Raw genomic sequence first — 16730 nt, 5'->3', positions numbered from 1 at the left:
ATTCAGTGACAAAATAGAAACATACCACATTAAATCAGCCCAGTTATAAAATATTTTCAGCAAAATATTCACAAACTAAGAATTTAATTTTAATTTTAATTTCAATTTCAAAATTAAATTAAATTTAAATTGATTTAATTTAAAATTTTAAAATTTAATTTTCCAGAATGATTTGGTGAATAAATTCAAGAAATTGGCAACTGTTCATGAGCTATTCTCCAAACAGAAATATTATTATTATATATATATTTGTTATTTTCTAAGATCTAATATACATGTATAGAGAACATTCTATGCATTAGATAAAATGCATTATATCGAGTAAAGACTTTTTATTGTGATTATGATGCATAGTTAAAGACAATCATTCAAGTATTTGACTGAAAAGAGCAATGGTGAAGGATGAGCCAAAACAAAAGAATATAGAAATAGAATTCTTTATGTAGTGCTTTTCTTACTCAAGATATCACAGAACGTTTTACAGAGTAACTAGCTCCATTTTGGTACTTCAGTGACTGACTAGGCAAATGCAATAGAGTATGTTCTCATCAAAATCTCATACTCAACCATGGACTGTTTTTTCATTTTGTTTTTAAAGAAATGAACTCAGCCCACTGTTCGTGGGTGTGTGTCAATAAATTATTAAAAGTAAGAGAAAATTAGTTAGCTGATATTAAACAAAATCTGAGGAGACTCAGCCCCATGGTAATCTCTAAAATAATTACCCCACCTTTAACTCTTGGGCTAATGTTTGAGTACATATATGGGCATTACCTCATGGTACAAAGCTCATCAGCCTTGAACGTTTTTTTGATCAAATGGGGATGTGAATTTCACAGTTGAAGTCCCTCCAGTGACAATGCCCTGCCACCAGAAATTCTAATTTAAAGAAGGGATGATGTGATTTTTTTGAGTAGCTAAGGTCAAGACCCTGAAATTACTATCCACACCTTGAATTATACCTAGAAGAAGGTAAGGAGCCAGTGACTTTTATTGGGAATTGCTTAATTTGACAAAAGGAATATTGGCTAAGACTCAGGAGTCTGCATTTTTTGGTTCTAATGTCTAACAATTTTGAATGCTGACTTTCTAAATACTCCTTAGTAGTTCTCTGAATAATTTACTTAATATGTGCCAATAAATGGTTATGAGTGGAAGATGACTGTTACGTGATAACAATGGTTACAATTTTCAAAAGGACATAAGTGATTTAGGAGTCTAAATCCCATTTTCAAAAGTGGTTTGGGCACTTAGAAAACAGTGGGTACATCTACACCAGAGCTGGAGGTGTAATTTCCAGCTCTCGTAGATGTACACATGCTAGCTTTGATGGAATTAGCATACTAAAAATAGCAGCATAGCTGCAGCTGTGTAGGTGGTAGAATGGGCTAGTCACCCTGATTTAAGTCTCATCCAACACCCTATGTACATACTTGGGTGGTTAGTCCATCCTGCCACCCATGCCCCTGTGGCTACATTGCTACTTTTAGTGTGCTAGCTCTAGCATGTATAGCTACCTGAGCTGAGAATCACACCTCCAGGTCTGGTGTAGATGAACTTAAGTCTCATTGAAATTCAAGTACCTAAGTCACTTTTGGAAGTGAGACTTAGGATCCTAAGTCACTTAGACGTTTTTGAACATTTTATCCAGAATCAGTAGATATGCTATATTGTTCTTTTCCGGGCAGGGTCAGATCAAGTCATTTCTTCTTCTTAATTAAAATAGTTTAAAATTAAAGTTTTGAGAAGCAGATACAGGATAGATGGTGAGGAACAAAAATACTTGTATGTATGTGGTGTTTATTTAGATGTTGTGAGTGGAACACACTGATATACCTATAGGTAAGATTTTCCTGCTATTTTCACTGTAAAGGGTCATTTTCAGATGCTTATTATTTTGCCAAACATTTACATTTTTGATCTGCAAGCCAATGTTGGAGGAAAGTTAGAGCAGGAAAGATTTTGTTTTCAAGAGTAAAAAATGTCAGTATTTTTCTATTAAAAAAAAAGCTTGTGACCTTTATGGGAATAGCTTTCAAGCCTCAGTGGGAGGTGACCGAAACTAGGTCATAGATGTGCCTTTCAGCAGTCCAGTTAAAAACAGTTTTAACTTGAATGCTTGCTTTTTCCCCATAAAACTTGGTCCAATAAAAGATATTACTTCACCCACTTCTTCTCTCTAATTTCCTGGGACCAGCCTTGCTACAACAACACTGCAAACAACAGTTTTGATTTGGCAGGTACAAGATAGGGGTTTAAAAATAAACTTTGTGCATGTGCACTGTGTTTTGTTGTACAATAAAACTAAAAGTCTGCTAGTGTTCAAGTGGTACTATGCACGTGTGCAAACATACAATGACTGGAAATTTTCATTAATGGATGATCTCTCAGTATTCCATTAGATTTCCGCAGCTCTGCATAAGATAGTTGAATGAATTTTCACTTTAATACATAGGAGACTCAACATCTATAGAGTTTGGATAGAGTGAAGTGAATGAGGCATGGGTAAGCAGTAAGTGAGGCTGTGTATTGTATTGTGGGCTAAGCATGGCTAGAAGCTGAAGCTAGACAAATATAGACTAGAAATAAGGTTCAAACTTTTAAAAGTGATGGTAATTAATCATTAGAATAACTTACCACTGGATGTGGTTGATGTTTTATCACCTGAAGTCTTTTAAAATCAGGAATGTATGTCTTTCTAAAAGATATATGTTTTAGCTCAACCAGAAGTTATGGGTTTGATGGAAGAATTACTGGTATTATGCAGGAGGTCAGAGATCCCACACTACAGAAATAAATTGGAGATCAACTTTTTCCACATACATTGTCACAATCCAGAAACACACCTTATTAAGATTTTTCTGAGACCCCCTGTACCTGATTCATTATACATGGTTGTTATATATGGTCTAAATTAGGCAGACAGTTCAGTTCCATAATACTAATTTTCCTCTACTGCTCCGACACATCAGACAAGACTGAGGTTCTGAACATTTATTGGGTTCTGCTAGCACAGACCCCTGCACCTGTGTGAAGTCCTAATGAAGTTAATAGTCTATACTTACTGGGACCTGACTGGAAAAATGATGGGGTTTTGCTTTGCCTAGTTGTTACATTAATTTATATGAACTATTCTTTCCTTGCGGTATGTTTGTCATGGTGTTTACTAAATCTAAACTGCAGTTTTAGAGTGAATACAGTAACCAGAGTCTTAGATGTGTTGCTATGGTGTGAAAAATATTTAATTTTACTAGCAACCTTTTTTTTGGTTTGATTTTTGCTTGGGAAACAATCTCATCACGAGGGATTTAAGGTAGTAAATACAACAATAATAGATGTAAGATGTCGATTTGCTTTGTCTGTCTCTTAAAGCAAAACAGGGTATTATTTTATTTTTAGTTTATTTTGATTTAATAAATGTATGACTTAATCTCTAAGCACGTCATTACGTACAAGAGAATCACAAGCCATTATAAAATCTAAAATACTTCCCATCAGTTGTAAATCTAAAAAACAAACCAAAACAGAATATCTAATAAACCAGGGCTTTGTCAAGCTGGGCCTTAAAAACCTCTAAGGATGGAGATTCCACCACCTCCCTAGGTAACCCATTCCAGTGCTTCACCACCTTCCTAGTGAAATAGTTTTTCCTAATATACAACCTAGACCTCCCCCACTGCAATTTGAGACCATTGCTTCTTGTTCTGTCATCTGCCACCACCGAGAACAGCCTAGCTCTATCCTTTTTGGAACCCCCCTTCAGGTGTTGAAGGCTGCTATCAAATCCCCCCTCACTCTTCTTTTCTGCAGACTAAATAAGCTCAGTTCCCTCAGCCTCTCCTTATAAATCATGTGCCCCAGCCCCCTAATCATTTTCATTGCCCTCCGCTGGACTCTCTCCAATTTGTCCACAAACATTCTGTAGTGGGGGGCGCAAAACTGGATGAAATACTCCAGATGTGGCCTCACCAGTGCCGAACAGAGGGGAATAATCACTTCCCTTGATCTGCTGGCAATGCTCCTACTAATGCAGCCCAATATGCTGTTATCCTTCTTGGCAACAAGGGCACACTGTTGCCTCATATCCAGCTTCTCATCCACTGTAATCCCCAGGTCCTTTTCTGCAGAACTGCTGTTCCTCAGCGTGTAGGAGGCGCTGGGAGGGAGCGGGAGGAGTTGATCAGCGGTGCCCACAAACACCCTGGAGGTCTGCGGACCCCAGTTTGAGAAACACTATTATAGGGTATTCTGGAAGTCACCAAATCCAATTTCTGCCAACCAAGGCACTATCCAGAGGCCAAGACCTCTCATCAAGAACCGCCACTGACACTAGCCCTCTCTCTGGGAACTAATATCTCGAGCACCTCAAATGGTGGTTGTTGAAGTATCACATGGGGAAAATGCTCTGTAGCAGACAAAGCTCTGTCTATTTAGGATTTTGTTTGGTGGCTAACGGTCAAGTACTTTCCCCATTGAACAGTCTATGAAAGCAAGTTAACAGTCCAGTAGTAAGAAAAATAATTATGCATAAGAGCATAGATCTTCTACTAATTGAGAACAACTTTGTACAGTCTCATTGTTCTCATCAGAGCCTTGTAAATCATTTATAGGTAAGACATCCCAAATGTGAATGGCAAATTTAAACTTGATGTGTGTCTATTCTTTTATCCCTTTAAACTGCCCTTCATATAAGACACAGATGTTTATGGGAACGCTCCTGAGAGGTTCTGTTAATACCCCCAACATCTGTTGCCTTCAGCTATGGACCCTCCCCTATAAATTCTCAAAGTCTCTGTGTCTCAAGTGACTCAACTCTACTTTCCAGCTGAGAAGGGCTAGCTGCATTTCCTTCTATTTAGTTAAAGGGCTCCGCAGTCAGTCAGATAAGGTTACTAGTTCTGTCTCTTTCTTCATCCAGTGGCTGAGCATGTGGGCTTCTTGGAATGTTCAGACCTCAGTCAGCCTAGTATTAAGAATTGAGCCATGGGCTGGCCCTATGTATGTTGCATTAGTTTACATGTTTATTGATTACTGATGCGAATGCAAAGAAAATCCACCACTAAAATTATGCTGGAACATAATCTAGCAGTAATTCACTATGCCCATTCAGAGTCTGCCAAAGTCTTGCTTCCTTTAGAGTACAGTGCAAGACTCATTTCTTAAGTCTTTCCTCAATTGATATAGCAACAGACTGGCTGGTAAACACTTCCTTATCTTCACAAAATCCCTGCATCTCACTTATACCTCCTCCTTAGAAAAAAGACTATTTACAATCCTACCAGTGGAGCAGAGAGCAAAGATCTACCAGGACTGCAACAAAGCAGTTCCTCCACTTGGTACCTAGATACTAGTAGAGAATGGTGCATTATAAATATATATAGATACATATTGTAGAACTAAATAGTGGGAAATAAATAATGTAACCCAAAGCTGCAACTACATGCATCTTCATTCAGACCTCCTACCCCCGACTTAATATTGAAGTTATTTGGCAAGTCATTTACATGCAAGACAAGGGTAACAAACTTCACCTTGAGGAAGTTATAAAACATTTATACAAAATCAAAATAATTCAACATCATTATTAATATTCTGATAGATTAAAGGAAAATGCAGCTAAAGTCTGTCAATAACCATTCTGGTCCTCGCAGAGACATGGACCTTATGGTACAGAAGTGGGTCCTTTTAGTTTTGTTCTGCTAAATTTGGCTTTTAGGAAATAACTTAAAGGCTCCTTGGTATAAAAGAAAGGGTGATTCTGAAAGTCAGTCCAGGGAAGATGGCCAAAGAGAATGGTAATTCTCCTGCCAAAAATAAGCCTGCCTTATAATGCGAAAAAGAAAGCAGCACGTCTTTAACAATCCCACGATAATATAACCTACCAGGCTCTGAGCAGACATTGGGATATACAAACAGTGGTGGCTGTTAGCAGCTTTCACTGTGACATAACTCAAGAGGGATAGTATCAGTGACAGGTTTACAGGAATCCATGGCGTTAAATACTTGGGTTCACTTTCAGGATGATTCCCATAAGTGCTACTGGTGGGTCCTGGTAAGTAAATGTTCAGCTCTTCAGTGTTATCAACACAGAACTATTTCTGGTTTTGCATTTACTTTAAAAATGATGCTTAAAAAATACCAACTCCTGCCCGATTGACATTGCAGTGCTCTTTACATGAAAGTTTGTTTATAGGCAATGATTCTTCTGACAGATTTACAGTGTCTGTGGAGGTTTAAAAGACTATTGCCCAATAGGCATTAAGTGAGAGGCATTCAGCTTTATAAATATTTTAGCTTATATTGGGGACTTTTTAAGAACTTTCTGAGCCAAATACTGCATTAAAACTGAAGACAGTGGCAAACTAATAATCAGCAGTTTCCAGCTTTGTTCTAATGTTTTGCTAATGGTTTCCATTTCCATGGCCAAGATTTGGAGTGTGAAGCACAATGTACAACCAACAGTTTGTAATTTTAGGGTTTTCAAATAACATTTGTTCTTACATTACACACATACTTTCTTTTTTGCAATAGTTCATTTAGAAATAAACAATTTTCAAAGTAGCCTATTACAGTTAATGTGACTAATACACAATGTGTATCAAGAAAACGTTCCAAAAGTTTATTAGCACAGTTGACAGCTTACATCTGTTTGCACTGAGTAATGCTAAACAGGTTGTTTATCTTAACACACTTGTGTATTTGCTTGGATCATCACTTTGGAATTGGCTAGTGAGGGAGGAAATGTACATTTGGTATGTTTTGGTAACTCTTCCATTAGCCTCCTTGGAATCTTAAAGGTTGCTCTGTTGCCTTTTAAGATTTGTACATGTCTCCCTCATAATCAATCTGATCTGCTTATGGTCATTTATGGTTAAATCTTGCTGAAATAATTTTTGCTTTCGAGAGGATATGCTTTCTATTGAAACACCCTCTGTATAAGAGAGGCATTATTTCAAAATCACTAATGGATTTGCATTGCGAGCACTGTAGTTCTTTTTTCTTTTCTTTTCTTTTTTTCTTTTTTATTTTTTTTGTAGTTTAGAGAATTAAGATAAATGATAAAACATCACATTTCATTAGTAATTTCTTTAATGTGTTTGACTTAACTGGGCAGAGATTTTTTTAAAAAGTGTTAACATCCTTTGAAATAAAATATACATTAAATAAACATGCAAGTACTTTTGCAACTACAAATGGTGTTTCTAAAAGGACATTGAATGAAAACTGCCTGCCATAGATCAAAGTCCACTCTTAAAAATTAAGGTTTTTAAGTTACTATTTTTCTTTGTGTTCTCTATGAATAAAAATCATACCAAATATAAAGCATAAAGTGAGGCACAGAGAGGTTGTGACTTCTCTAGTGTCGGATATGGAATCCGGTAAGTTAACTTTTAATTTATATGAAAGATTATATTCAGGGGTAAGGGAAGATAACTGTCAGGATTTGAGTATTATATGGGAAGAGACTAAAAAATGCACTGCATTAAAATCCATGAACCAAGTGAAGAGAGCAAAGAAGGAAGAAAAAGAAGCATTAAGGAGGGAAATATAGAAAGGAGAGAGAAAGGTGTTTGTTCAACAATTTAAACTTACAAAAGAAAGATGTAGGAACATAGGAATTGTCATACTAGGTCAGACCCATGGTATATCTAGTTTTGTATCCTATGGCCAGCACCAAGTGCTTCAGAAAAAGGTGCAAGATGCCTCACGGTTGGCAAATATGGAGTAATTGGTCTCATTAAGGCTCCTAACCCCTGATAGAGATTGAGCTAAAATATGAAACATGAGGCTTTATCTCCCCGGCAATTAATGAGGCAAGCGTTTCACATCTGCCTTGAGAGTCAGAAGGATCCAGTCTTTAGAACATGTCTTATATCCAGCTTGAAGAAGTAAACAAAAACCCTTATCCCCTCTTTCAATATAATTAACTGGAATCCAAGCTCAGATGCACCTATTTTTGGCTAGAACAAGTAATTTTTTTTCTTCATAGACTGAAGCTACAGAATGCTGAGTATCATGTAACCTAAATTCTGAATCGGTTAAATAATTGAATGCAGGGGCTTAATGAGGATGTAGGCAACATTGTCCCAAATACATGCACAATCAGTGGGCTCACTTTACAAATATTTCTCATACTTTAAAGCAAACTGGCATGTCGTTAAAAGCTCCCATTACTTTTGCTTAAATTTAAAAATAAAATAAAATAGCATATGGATTCAGTATAGCAGCTGATAAACACCTTCCTTCATCTTTTGCTGACCAAAGGAATTTAGGATTGCACCGCTTGTTGACAGATGCTGACTTCATCATGAGTGCCCAGGCCTTTGCTAACTCAAAACTAGAATTCTGCAACACGCCTTTTTTGGGGCTACTCTTGGTGCTCATCTCAGAAGCTTCACTAAGTGTAAATGTCTGTGCTCCATAATCCACATTGGCTGCCAGTTAACTTCTACATGCAAATCCATGTGCATCTAAATATTTATCCGTGAAGTCTTAAGTAGTTTAGTCTACAGTTATCTGACAGACAACCTCTCCCTCTATGACCTAGCCTGATAGCTGCTGTCTGAAGGAGAGTTTCAGTTTTCTGTCTTAAGGGTGAAGCTCATGAGAACTCAAAGGCAGGGCCGGCTCCAGGCACCAGCAAAGGAAACAGGTGCTTGGGGCGGACAATGGGAAGGGGCGGCACGTCCGGGTCTTCGGTGGCAATTTGGCAGCGGGTCCCTCAGTCCCTCTTGGAGCGAAGGACCCGCCGCCGAATTGCCGCCGAAGAATGAAGCGGCGCGGTAGAGCTGCCGCCGAAGTGTCACCGATCGCAGTTTTATCTTTTTTTCTTTTTCTTCACCACCTGGGGCGGCAAAAAAGCTGGAGCTGGCCCTGCTCAAAGAACAGACAGTGTATTAGAAATGGCAAGACTTGCTGTTGGGCTCTTATTCCATTATATATAGGCTTGGCAGAATTCAATTTTTAATATTTTTTTCAATAATTTTGACTGATAATATTGATGTTTATTTTTAAGCACTTTTTCTCATCTTTTTCAGTTTAAGTAATCACAGTTGCAGGAAATTATGGGGGGTAAGACAATCGAAGGAAGTCAAACAAGTTATGACAGTATACATTGAAATTCAAAAAGTTAAAGCCTTATAACTGCTAAAACACAAATTGTCAATATCACATGTCAAAATATACAAAGTAAATATCCTTAAATCAAGCTCTAATAATATCTCAAGCAGCATTTTTGTTTTTGCCTAAACAAATTTTACCTAAATTTCAGTTATTACCAATGGAAATATTCTGTGTATTTACAGTGAAATCCATATTTACTGACATTTACCGATAAAAATCTAATCCTTTCAAGCCTAATTATATGTGAGCACAATATTGGTCACTTTTAGAGAGAATATTTTTCAGGCTTTCCACTAACTCCAGGCCTTGGAATCACTGGCATTTGGTCTAATTGTTGTTTGTTCTTTATGCTCCTCTCAATCTGGTTGTTACAGGGTGATTGAGTATATGCACGCTTTGACTTCAGCAGAAAACTGGTCCTCTCAGCATTCTAGTCTTCATTAACAATGACTTTGTCTAACCCCACCTGTCTGGTCTGCTCCGCCCTAATCCTCCTCTTCTCTTCCTTAATCTCCCCATCCAATCTTTCCCTCATTTTGCAAGTGCATTTTCTCCATTCTTCCCATTCATCTACCTACCCTATCCATTCCCCGTACACTACTGCTTTCACTTAGCCACATCCTCCCTCACTCCTGTCACCTGATTTATTTACATTTTTTTAGTCTTCCCTATAAAAGTCCCTATTAAAAAAATAATGTAAATTGAAAAAAAATTGAAAAGTAATATATCCCAATCTTGGTCATTTAAAAATCACATATGACAATACCTAAGTAATGACAACATAAAATGTAAAACCTTATGGGGGGGGTCCATTTTTGCAGGGAATCTCTTATTAGTGAGGCACTTTGCATATTTTTGGGCATTCAAAAATGATAAATAATGATGTATGTTACCTGTTTGGGGGGAGGTGGTGTTTGATTCCATTCTAGCCTGTGTAAAATGGGCCCTGATGCCACCTCATAAGAAATACTTGTAATAATAATTTTTTTCTTGTTTGCCTCAAAATAATTTCCTTTAATGCAAATGCTCTTTGTCAAAGCCTTAAAAATCATGCCACTTCTCAGCTCAAGAACTTGAAATATGTACTTCCCCTGTCACATTTTTGTCATTTCATATTTGCCTGGAATGATTTCTAAGACTTATTTTATGTGGAATTTTCTCTTTAGACTTTTTTTTTAAACACACAGGAAAAGTAGCCACAAGATTGTGGCTTCTAATTTCTGCCAACCTTTAATAAGAGAACTTTTAAAAAGTTTTTAGAATCATTTTGTTTATAGAGTTTTTTTCTTCCAGTTTTTCTCTCTATTCTACAAATAAAATATTACAATTTATCTGAGTTACTTTGAGACCCTCATTCTGCTTATATAAATTGAAAAAAATTGTGTGTGAATATGTTTCATTCAATATATTTCTACAATCATATATGTATGATTATAGTAAAAACTATAGTTCAAGTTTTTAATGGCGAGAAGCTTATGTTGTGAAGAAAATGATCGTGCTGTGTCTGTATCTCTTTTTCTGATTTTGTTTTTTGTTTTTGTTTTTTCTTGTTCTGAAGGCATGTATATAGATGGGCAGATAAGAAGAGTCTTTATTTAACAAGATATGTTATGAACAAATTAAAACCCCAGTCTTAACAAGTAGATGTGCACAAGCAAATTCCCATTGACTTCAGTGGGACTGTTTATATGTGCAGGATTGTTTCTGCATGCCACAAGTTGCAAGATTTGAGGTTAAAGATAAATGTATAATATAGTTCATAAAAATAAAGACTGTGGTTTATTTAGGTAGGAAGGACCTCCCCAGCTATAGATGAATATTTGATAACTTCATATTCTAATTTTATATAGCTGAGCTATGGAAGAATGTTTAATTATCATACAACACTTTTAAAAGGAAGCAGATATCTTTTCAATATATTTCTGCAGCAACAAATGTCAAGAAAAGTTTTCTGGCCAGGTTAGATTTTTCTTTTTAACATAGACTATATCGGGGGTGAGGGGGGGTGGTTCAACAAAAACTCAAACAAATGGTTTCAGTGGTTTCTTTGTTAAGGCAGTCTTGGTGGTCCAAATGTATTATATGCTATATTACCGGTTGTATAATAAAATGCATACATGTATTCTCAACCTTCTCCTGCGCTGCAAACCTCAAATGTGTGACATCTATTAACAGGATAACTTTATTGTTAATTATATACTCTTCCCTCCCTCCTGCACATTTTTGGGGGGGATACTAAATTTACTGGAATAAACTGAATTATTAACTGGAGTGAAGCTGGCTGGCTTGCCATTTAAATGTGTATATGTTTCATGAAATCAAATTGTAACCCTCTGGTTTAGTTGTGAAATAAATTTCCATTCCAATTAAACACATGGAAACTATATTTTTTAGAGGTGAGAAAAAGAAAACAATTTCCTGCTTGCACTGGTTCAATGGGTAATTGCAAAATTTTCAAGTATTGGTTTCTGACAGTCTCATTTCACCTTTAGTATAATCTAGAATCTCCGAATTCTGAGAAATATAGTAGGACTTCCTAGGGCAATACCTAAATTCTGTGGCAGTTAACTTGGCTTCTATAGGAAATGACATGGCAGCAGGCCCTAAATTAGTTGGTAAATTAGGCAATGGATGCATCATAATTAGGCAGAAGTTCACTTTGCTTCTACCAAGGCTATAACTTGACCTGCTAAATTCAAGTTAAATGGGTGACCATGAACCTACACTAAGAAACGTGGTTGAATTTCAATGAAGATTGGCTAGCTTGTATTAGCAAAATCTAATCTAAACTCAACCTTTTTTTCTAGTCATAACAAGGTCCTCATGGAGGCAGTGAGCTGGCATGGGATTTGATGCCTGAAATACGTTGATGACAACCAGTTTTAGTTCTTTATATCAGATGCAGTGAGAGCAGTTTACCAATTCATCCAACATCTTGCTGGGGTTGGTATTTTGATGAGGGCAAGGCAGTTGACATTCAGTCCAGATAAAACTTAAAGTCATGCTCATGGTTTTGGGAAAATAAACTAAGAAAATGGCAGAGATCATATCTTCCCTTGATTGGTGGAGTTTGCCTGCCTTTTGTTACTAATTTGGCAACCTGGATAGTCCTGTTGGATCTGCAGCTATATTGGGATGCTGAGGAAGCAACGGTAGCCAAGAGATGCTTTTATCACTTAGATTTGACCTGAAGGTTGCATTCTCTTCTTCTGGAAGTGGACCTCACCACAGTGATCCATACCTTTGTTACCTTTGTGTTAGACTGCTGTATTGCATACTTCATGGGACTATTCCTTAATACAACTCAGACATCAGTTGGGGCAGTTTGTGGTGGTCCATTTGTGATGGAGTGGTGTTCCTTCCAAACATTAATAAATTATACCAGTACTTCATGATCTATACTGGCTTCAATTTAGTTTCCAACCGACTCCCATTACAAGCAGTCATTACAAAAGCTGAATTCTACTGCATATAACCTATATTTAAAAAAAGATTGTCTAGTTCTTCAGAAATTCTGGCTGAGGCTACTTTTAACTTTAATGCAGTTATTAGATTCAGCAAGGCAGATGCATTATGAAATATACATTGCTTGATAAAGTTTGAATAGTAAATGAGTAGGCATATAATTATCGAAATAATAGGGTTATTTAAGAGTTGTCAGTTAAATATTCAGTTTTAAAGTATCTAACTCTACGCTTTTATTTGTAGCCTGTGAAAAGCAGATGAGAGTCGTTTGCAAAGAATCTTCAGAACAGCATCTCCAGCCCTTCAAGGATAAATTGGAAGAGTTTTTTCAGAAAGGCAAGCACGTTTTTCTTAAACCTTTTTGTTCATATTTTAGTGTTCGGAGAGTTTGCTATACATATATTAGTATGTTGTCTTACATAACCAATGCTGCAAAACTGGAAGCTAAATAATATCAGTTATGGGTCATAATTCCACAGATCTTTAAACCTCAGGCATCACTTGCCAGTGACCAGTAATGTTACCATAGTCTCACTAGCTCTCCATTTCTTTGAGGTTTTTTGCATCATTAAATCACTAGGTGCAATAAAACTGGGCTTTAGGATAGAATGTTACTTAATAAATTGAGTCTAAATCTTCCAGTCTATGGAAAAGTGACATGAAAAATGTCCTAATCTTGTATTCATATTAAGTCAAAGATTTGAGATTAAAAACTAAGTCCATGTAAGTAAGACAGCTGAAGGTCCTCAGGGAAATGACCCTGTGGCATGGAGTCAGTAGCGGGAGGATCTTGGTAGACCCTAAATAGTTGTGCAGCTGATACACTGTAAGTCTGGGAGTTTATGTCTACACTTAAAATACTACATCAGCATGTAGCTGTGCCTGTCACAACTGGAACAAGGGCAGTCAGACTAGTGGTTGGAGCAGGAGTCAGGCCAAGTCAGGTACCGGGAGCTCAAAGTCCAAGAGGGCAAACCGAGAGTCAGGCATCAGGAGGCAGGCAGGGTCAGGTTACCAGGAGCTCAGGGTCAGGCTCCAGGTTACAGACAGCGATTGAAGAGCAAAGCCTAGGACAAACAAGAGTTGGAAGCCAGAGTCTAGGATCTATCGCAAGCAGGGTCTGGAGCAGAGACAGGCAGGCAGTCTGCATTGTTGCTCAGACAGCTTTCCATCATAGGGCTGCCAGGGGCTGCCACTCAGGCCCCCCTGGGTGGCACTTCCTCACTAGGTCCTCATGTGGGAGCTCAGCTTAAGCATCCCATGGAGATGTAATGGCATCAGCAGCACAGAATCCCCTTGGTCCCAGGTTCCAGCTCTGCAAGTTCTTACAGCCCCGCTGTAGCGCTTCTGTGTAGACACTACCTATGCCGACATGAGGGGTTTTCTTGTCAGTGTAGGTAATCCACCTCCCCACGAAGTAGTAGTTAGATGGATGGAAGCATTCTTCAGTCGATCTAACGCTGTCTACACTGCATATTAGGTCAGTATAGCTATGCCTTTCAGAGCAGTGGATTTTTCACAATACCAGTGTAAGTTCCTAGTGTAGACCAGGCCTGAGTTTCTGGCACCGAAATCTGACATTTTAGATAAGTCCTGCATTCTTTGGTAGAACCTTGCTGAGTCCAGTGAAGCTGCAAGGGTTGGGAAAGAAAAGACCCACGTGCAGCAAGCAGGGTTGTCCCAAGGGGGGTGGGGGGCCTGGGACAAATCAACCTGTATGGGCCCCCCTTAACATTTTATACAGGTGAAATCTGGTGTGGGGAGGGACACCAGTGCTAGGGGGTGAGGGACGATGGAGAGTCACAGGGTGGCACCTGTGCTAGGGGCGAAGGGGCCCCCTGTGCTGGGGGATCCCAGAAAAGGGGAGAGGTCTGGGGCGGAAGTGCAATGAATGCGGTCAGCCAGGCGCTGGTGTGTTCTGGCGGCGCTAGGGCGCTGGCGGCCAGTGCGGCAGCGCACAATGCCGGGAACCAGTGGAGTGGGGCAGGCTGGGGTCGCTGCTGCCAGAGACTGAGACTGAGCCCCGTGATGCCGAGCAAGAAAAAGAAATACAATGTGCGCTTCCTGCCGGTGAGTGCAGGCCCAACCCCTACTGCTGGCGCCAGGCCCCCCGCTAATCCCCCAGGCCGACTTGGCCCCCTGAACCTCTAACCCCACCCCCCAGGCCAGCCTGGCCCCCTGAACCCCTAACCCCACCCCCCCAGGCCAGCCTAGCAGCCCCCTCATGACACATGCACACTGAAGCGCAGGGGCCTCCAAAGCACGGAGCCCGAAGCAGTTGCCCTGATTCGCCATTCCTAAGGGACAGCTCTGGAAGCAAGAGCTAAGTTATTTGAAAGGGGACTTGGATCCCTACATGCAAAGCATCGCCAATGTGGTGAAGAAACAAAAGGAGATAGAACAACTGTTCACAGAGAAGAATCTTTCGGATAGCTATGTGGAGAAGAGCAGCCGCATTGATGTGGAGGCCTGAGAGGATGAGACAAAGACTCTGTTCTTGACCAGAGCTTCGGAGGAAGACAGAGAGCAAAGAGTGGAGCTGGAGAAATTGAAGTGTGGTTTGGAACAGATGCAGGAAGAGCTCTCCATGCTTGTAGCTGGTAGGGAAAATTTGGAGATGGCCTAACGGTCTGGAGAACCAAGTCTGGAAGACCAGATCCATTCTGCTAATAAAAGGTAAGGTGAAGCCATCAAAAAACTCCACCGTCTGCTGACCCAGGTAAAAGAGTGTATGCAGGAGCTGGATGAGATGTGCTGCTTAAAAGAAAAGGTTGTGACATAGGCCTTGAAGAAAAAGAAGGATTTAATGGCAGAGATGGAGAGCAGCACCTGCTGCTGGAGGAGAAGCTGGACGAGCTTCCCACTGAGGTGGAGACCCTTCTGGCAGAGTAACGCCAAGACCAATGAAGGCTTGAAGTGCATTACAGAGGAGGAGTTGTCATCACCAGAGGAGAGAGACAAAGTTGGCTGTATAGCTCAGAACACAATCAAGAAAATAGTGGGGGTGGAAGAGGAAAACAAACACTTGATCTTCTGGGTGTTGCAGGCAAAGATTCATGGACCTTGATGTTTGTAAGAATCTCAAAAGGAGCTGACTCTTTATAGGATTTTCTCTATGGTAAATGATATAATTGTATCCATATCTATGAAGAGTGCTCTCAGACAATGAGTCAGCCCTTTGCCAGTTTCACCCAGATAAAGGCCAGTTTTGGCTGCCCCACCATGGCCACAGGAGGATTGGACATTTCAAAAGTGGCACTCATCATAAACCTTAATTTGCTAATGAACACTAAAGAATATGTGCATTACATTGGTTGTACAGGCTGAGTTGAAAACTATGGCCATACCACTTCATTCTTCAATGAGAAGAATACAAGCAGCACACATTTCTTGTTAGTCTTCCTTGTTGAGGTTAAAAAGGAAATGTCATCCTGGCTGGGTGATGTAGGTAAGGCTCTAAGAATTTATGGAGAGCCTGCCCTGGAGATAGAAAAGGGGGGATGGGATAATGTGTAACAGGATGTGCTGTCCCTTTAAGGGCAAGTCTGGGTCCAGCTCAAGAGAGCACCTAGTCAAAGATCAAGGTAATCTACCAAAGAGAGGTGGGGGGAAACGGAGGCAGCCACTACACCAAATCCTCATGACAATGTTACATGTGCTATATTTCTACAATGTGGCACTGTGTAGGAAATTAAAGAAAAATGTTTGCTCAGTGGACAGTAATAGGTAATCCTCATGAAAGTGGGTATTTCAAAAGGTGAATTATTCCTATGCAATGTAATTGATTAAAACACAAAATATTTTTGGAGTGGTGATTCTAGAATGCCAGTAATTGTGATTGTAATAGTTCTGCAGCATAAAAAAATCACATTAGTTACAAGAAGCTTCATTCGAGGGGAGTTTCCATGATTATTCTGCTGAAGTTGTACTCTACTTTTTTCTGCATATTTGGGTATCGTGCATCTCAGTTAGAAACTCAGAGTCTGGTATTGTCACAGCAGTTATATGAGACACTCCTAAAGGTTATCAGAACCAGTTGTAACCATTATGGTGACTATACAAGGAAGTTAGTATTCCCAAATGAGCAATATCACTCGCAAAGTCTGAATTTAGCATTTAATGTCTGAGAAGTCACAAGAACT

The 16730-nt window shown here is 39.1% G+C and overlaps 1 protein-coding gene across 1 annotated transcript in view; it reads left to right on the top strand.

Annotated features, from left to right (window-relative positions):
• FMN1 (formin 1) overlaps positions 1-16730 on the top strand; it is a 256580-nt gene that overhangs the window by 164632 nt on the left and 75218 nt on the right. The window contains exon 14 of the mRNA XM_065403678.1: positions 12832-12924. Coding sequence (XP_065259750.1) covers positions 12832-12924 — 93 coding nt within the window. The remainder of the gene's footprint in view (positions 1-12831; positions 12925-16730) is intronic.

This window comes from Emys orbicularis, chromosome 4, assembly GCF_028017835.1.
Source record: "Emys orbicularis isolate rEmyOrb1 chromosome 4, rEmyOrb1.hap1, whole genome shotgun sequence".
NCBI classification, from domain to species: Eukaryota; Metazoa; Chordata; order Testudines; family Emydidae; genus Emys; species Emys orbicularis.
The sequence above is the reverse complement of the archived record's forward strand: the minus strand, read 5'-3'. Positions and strand labels throughout refer to the sequence as shown.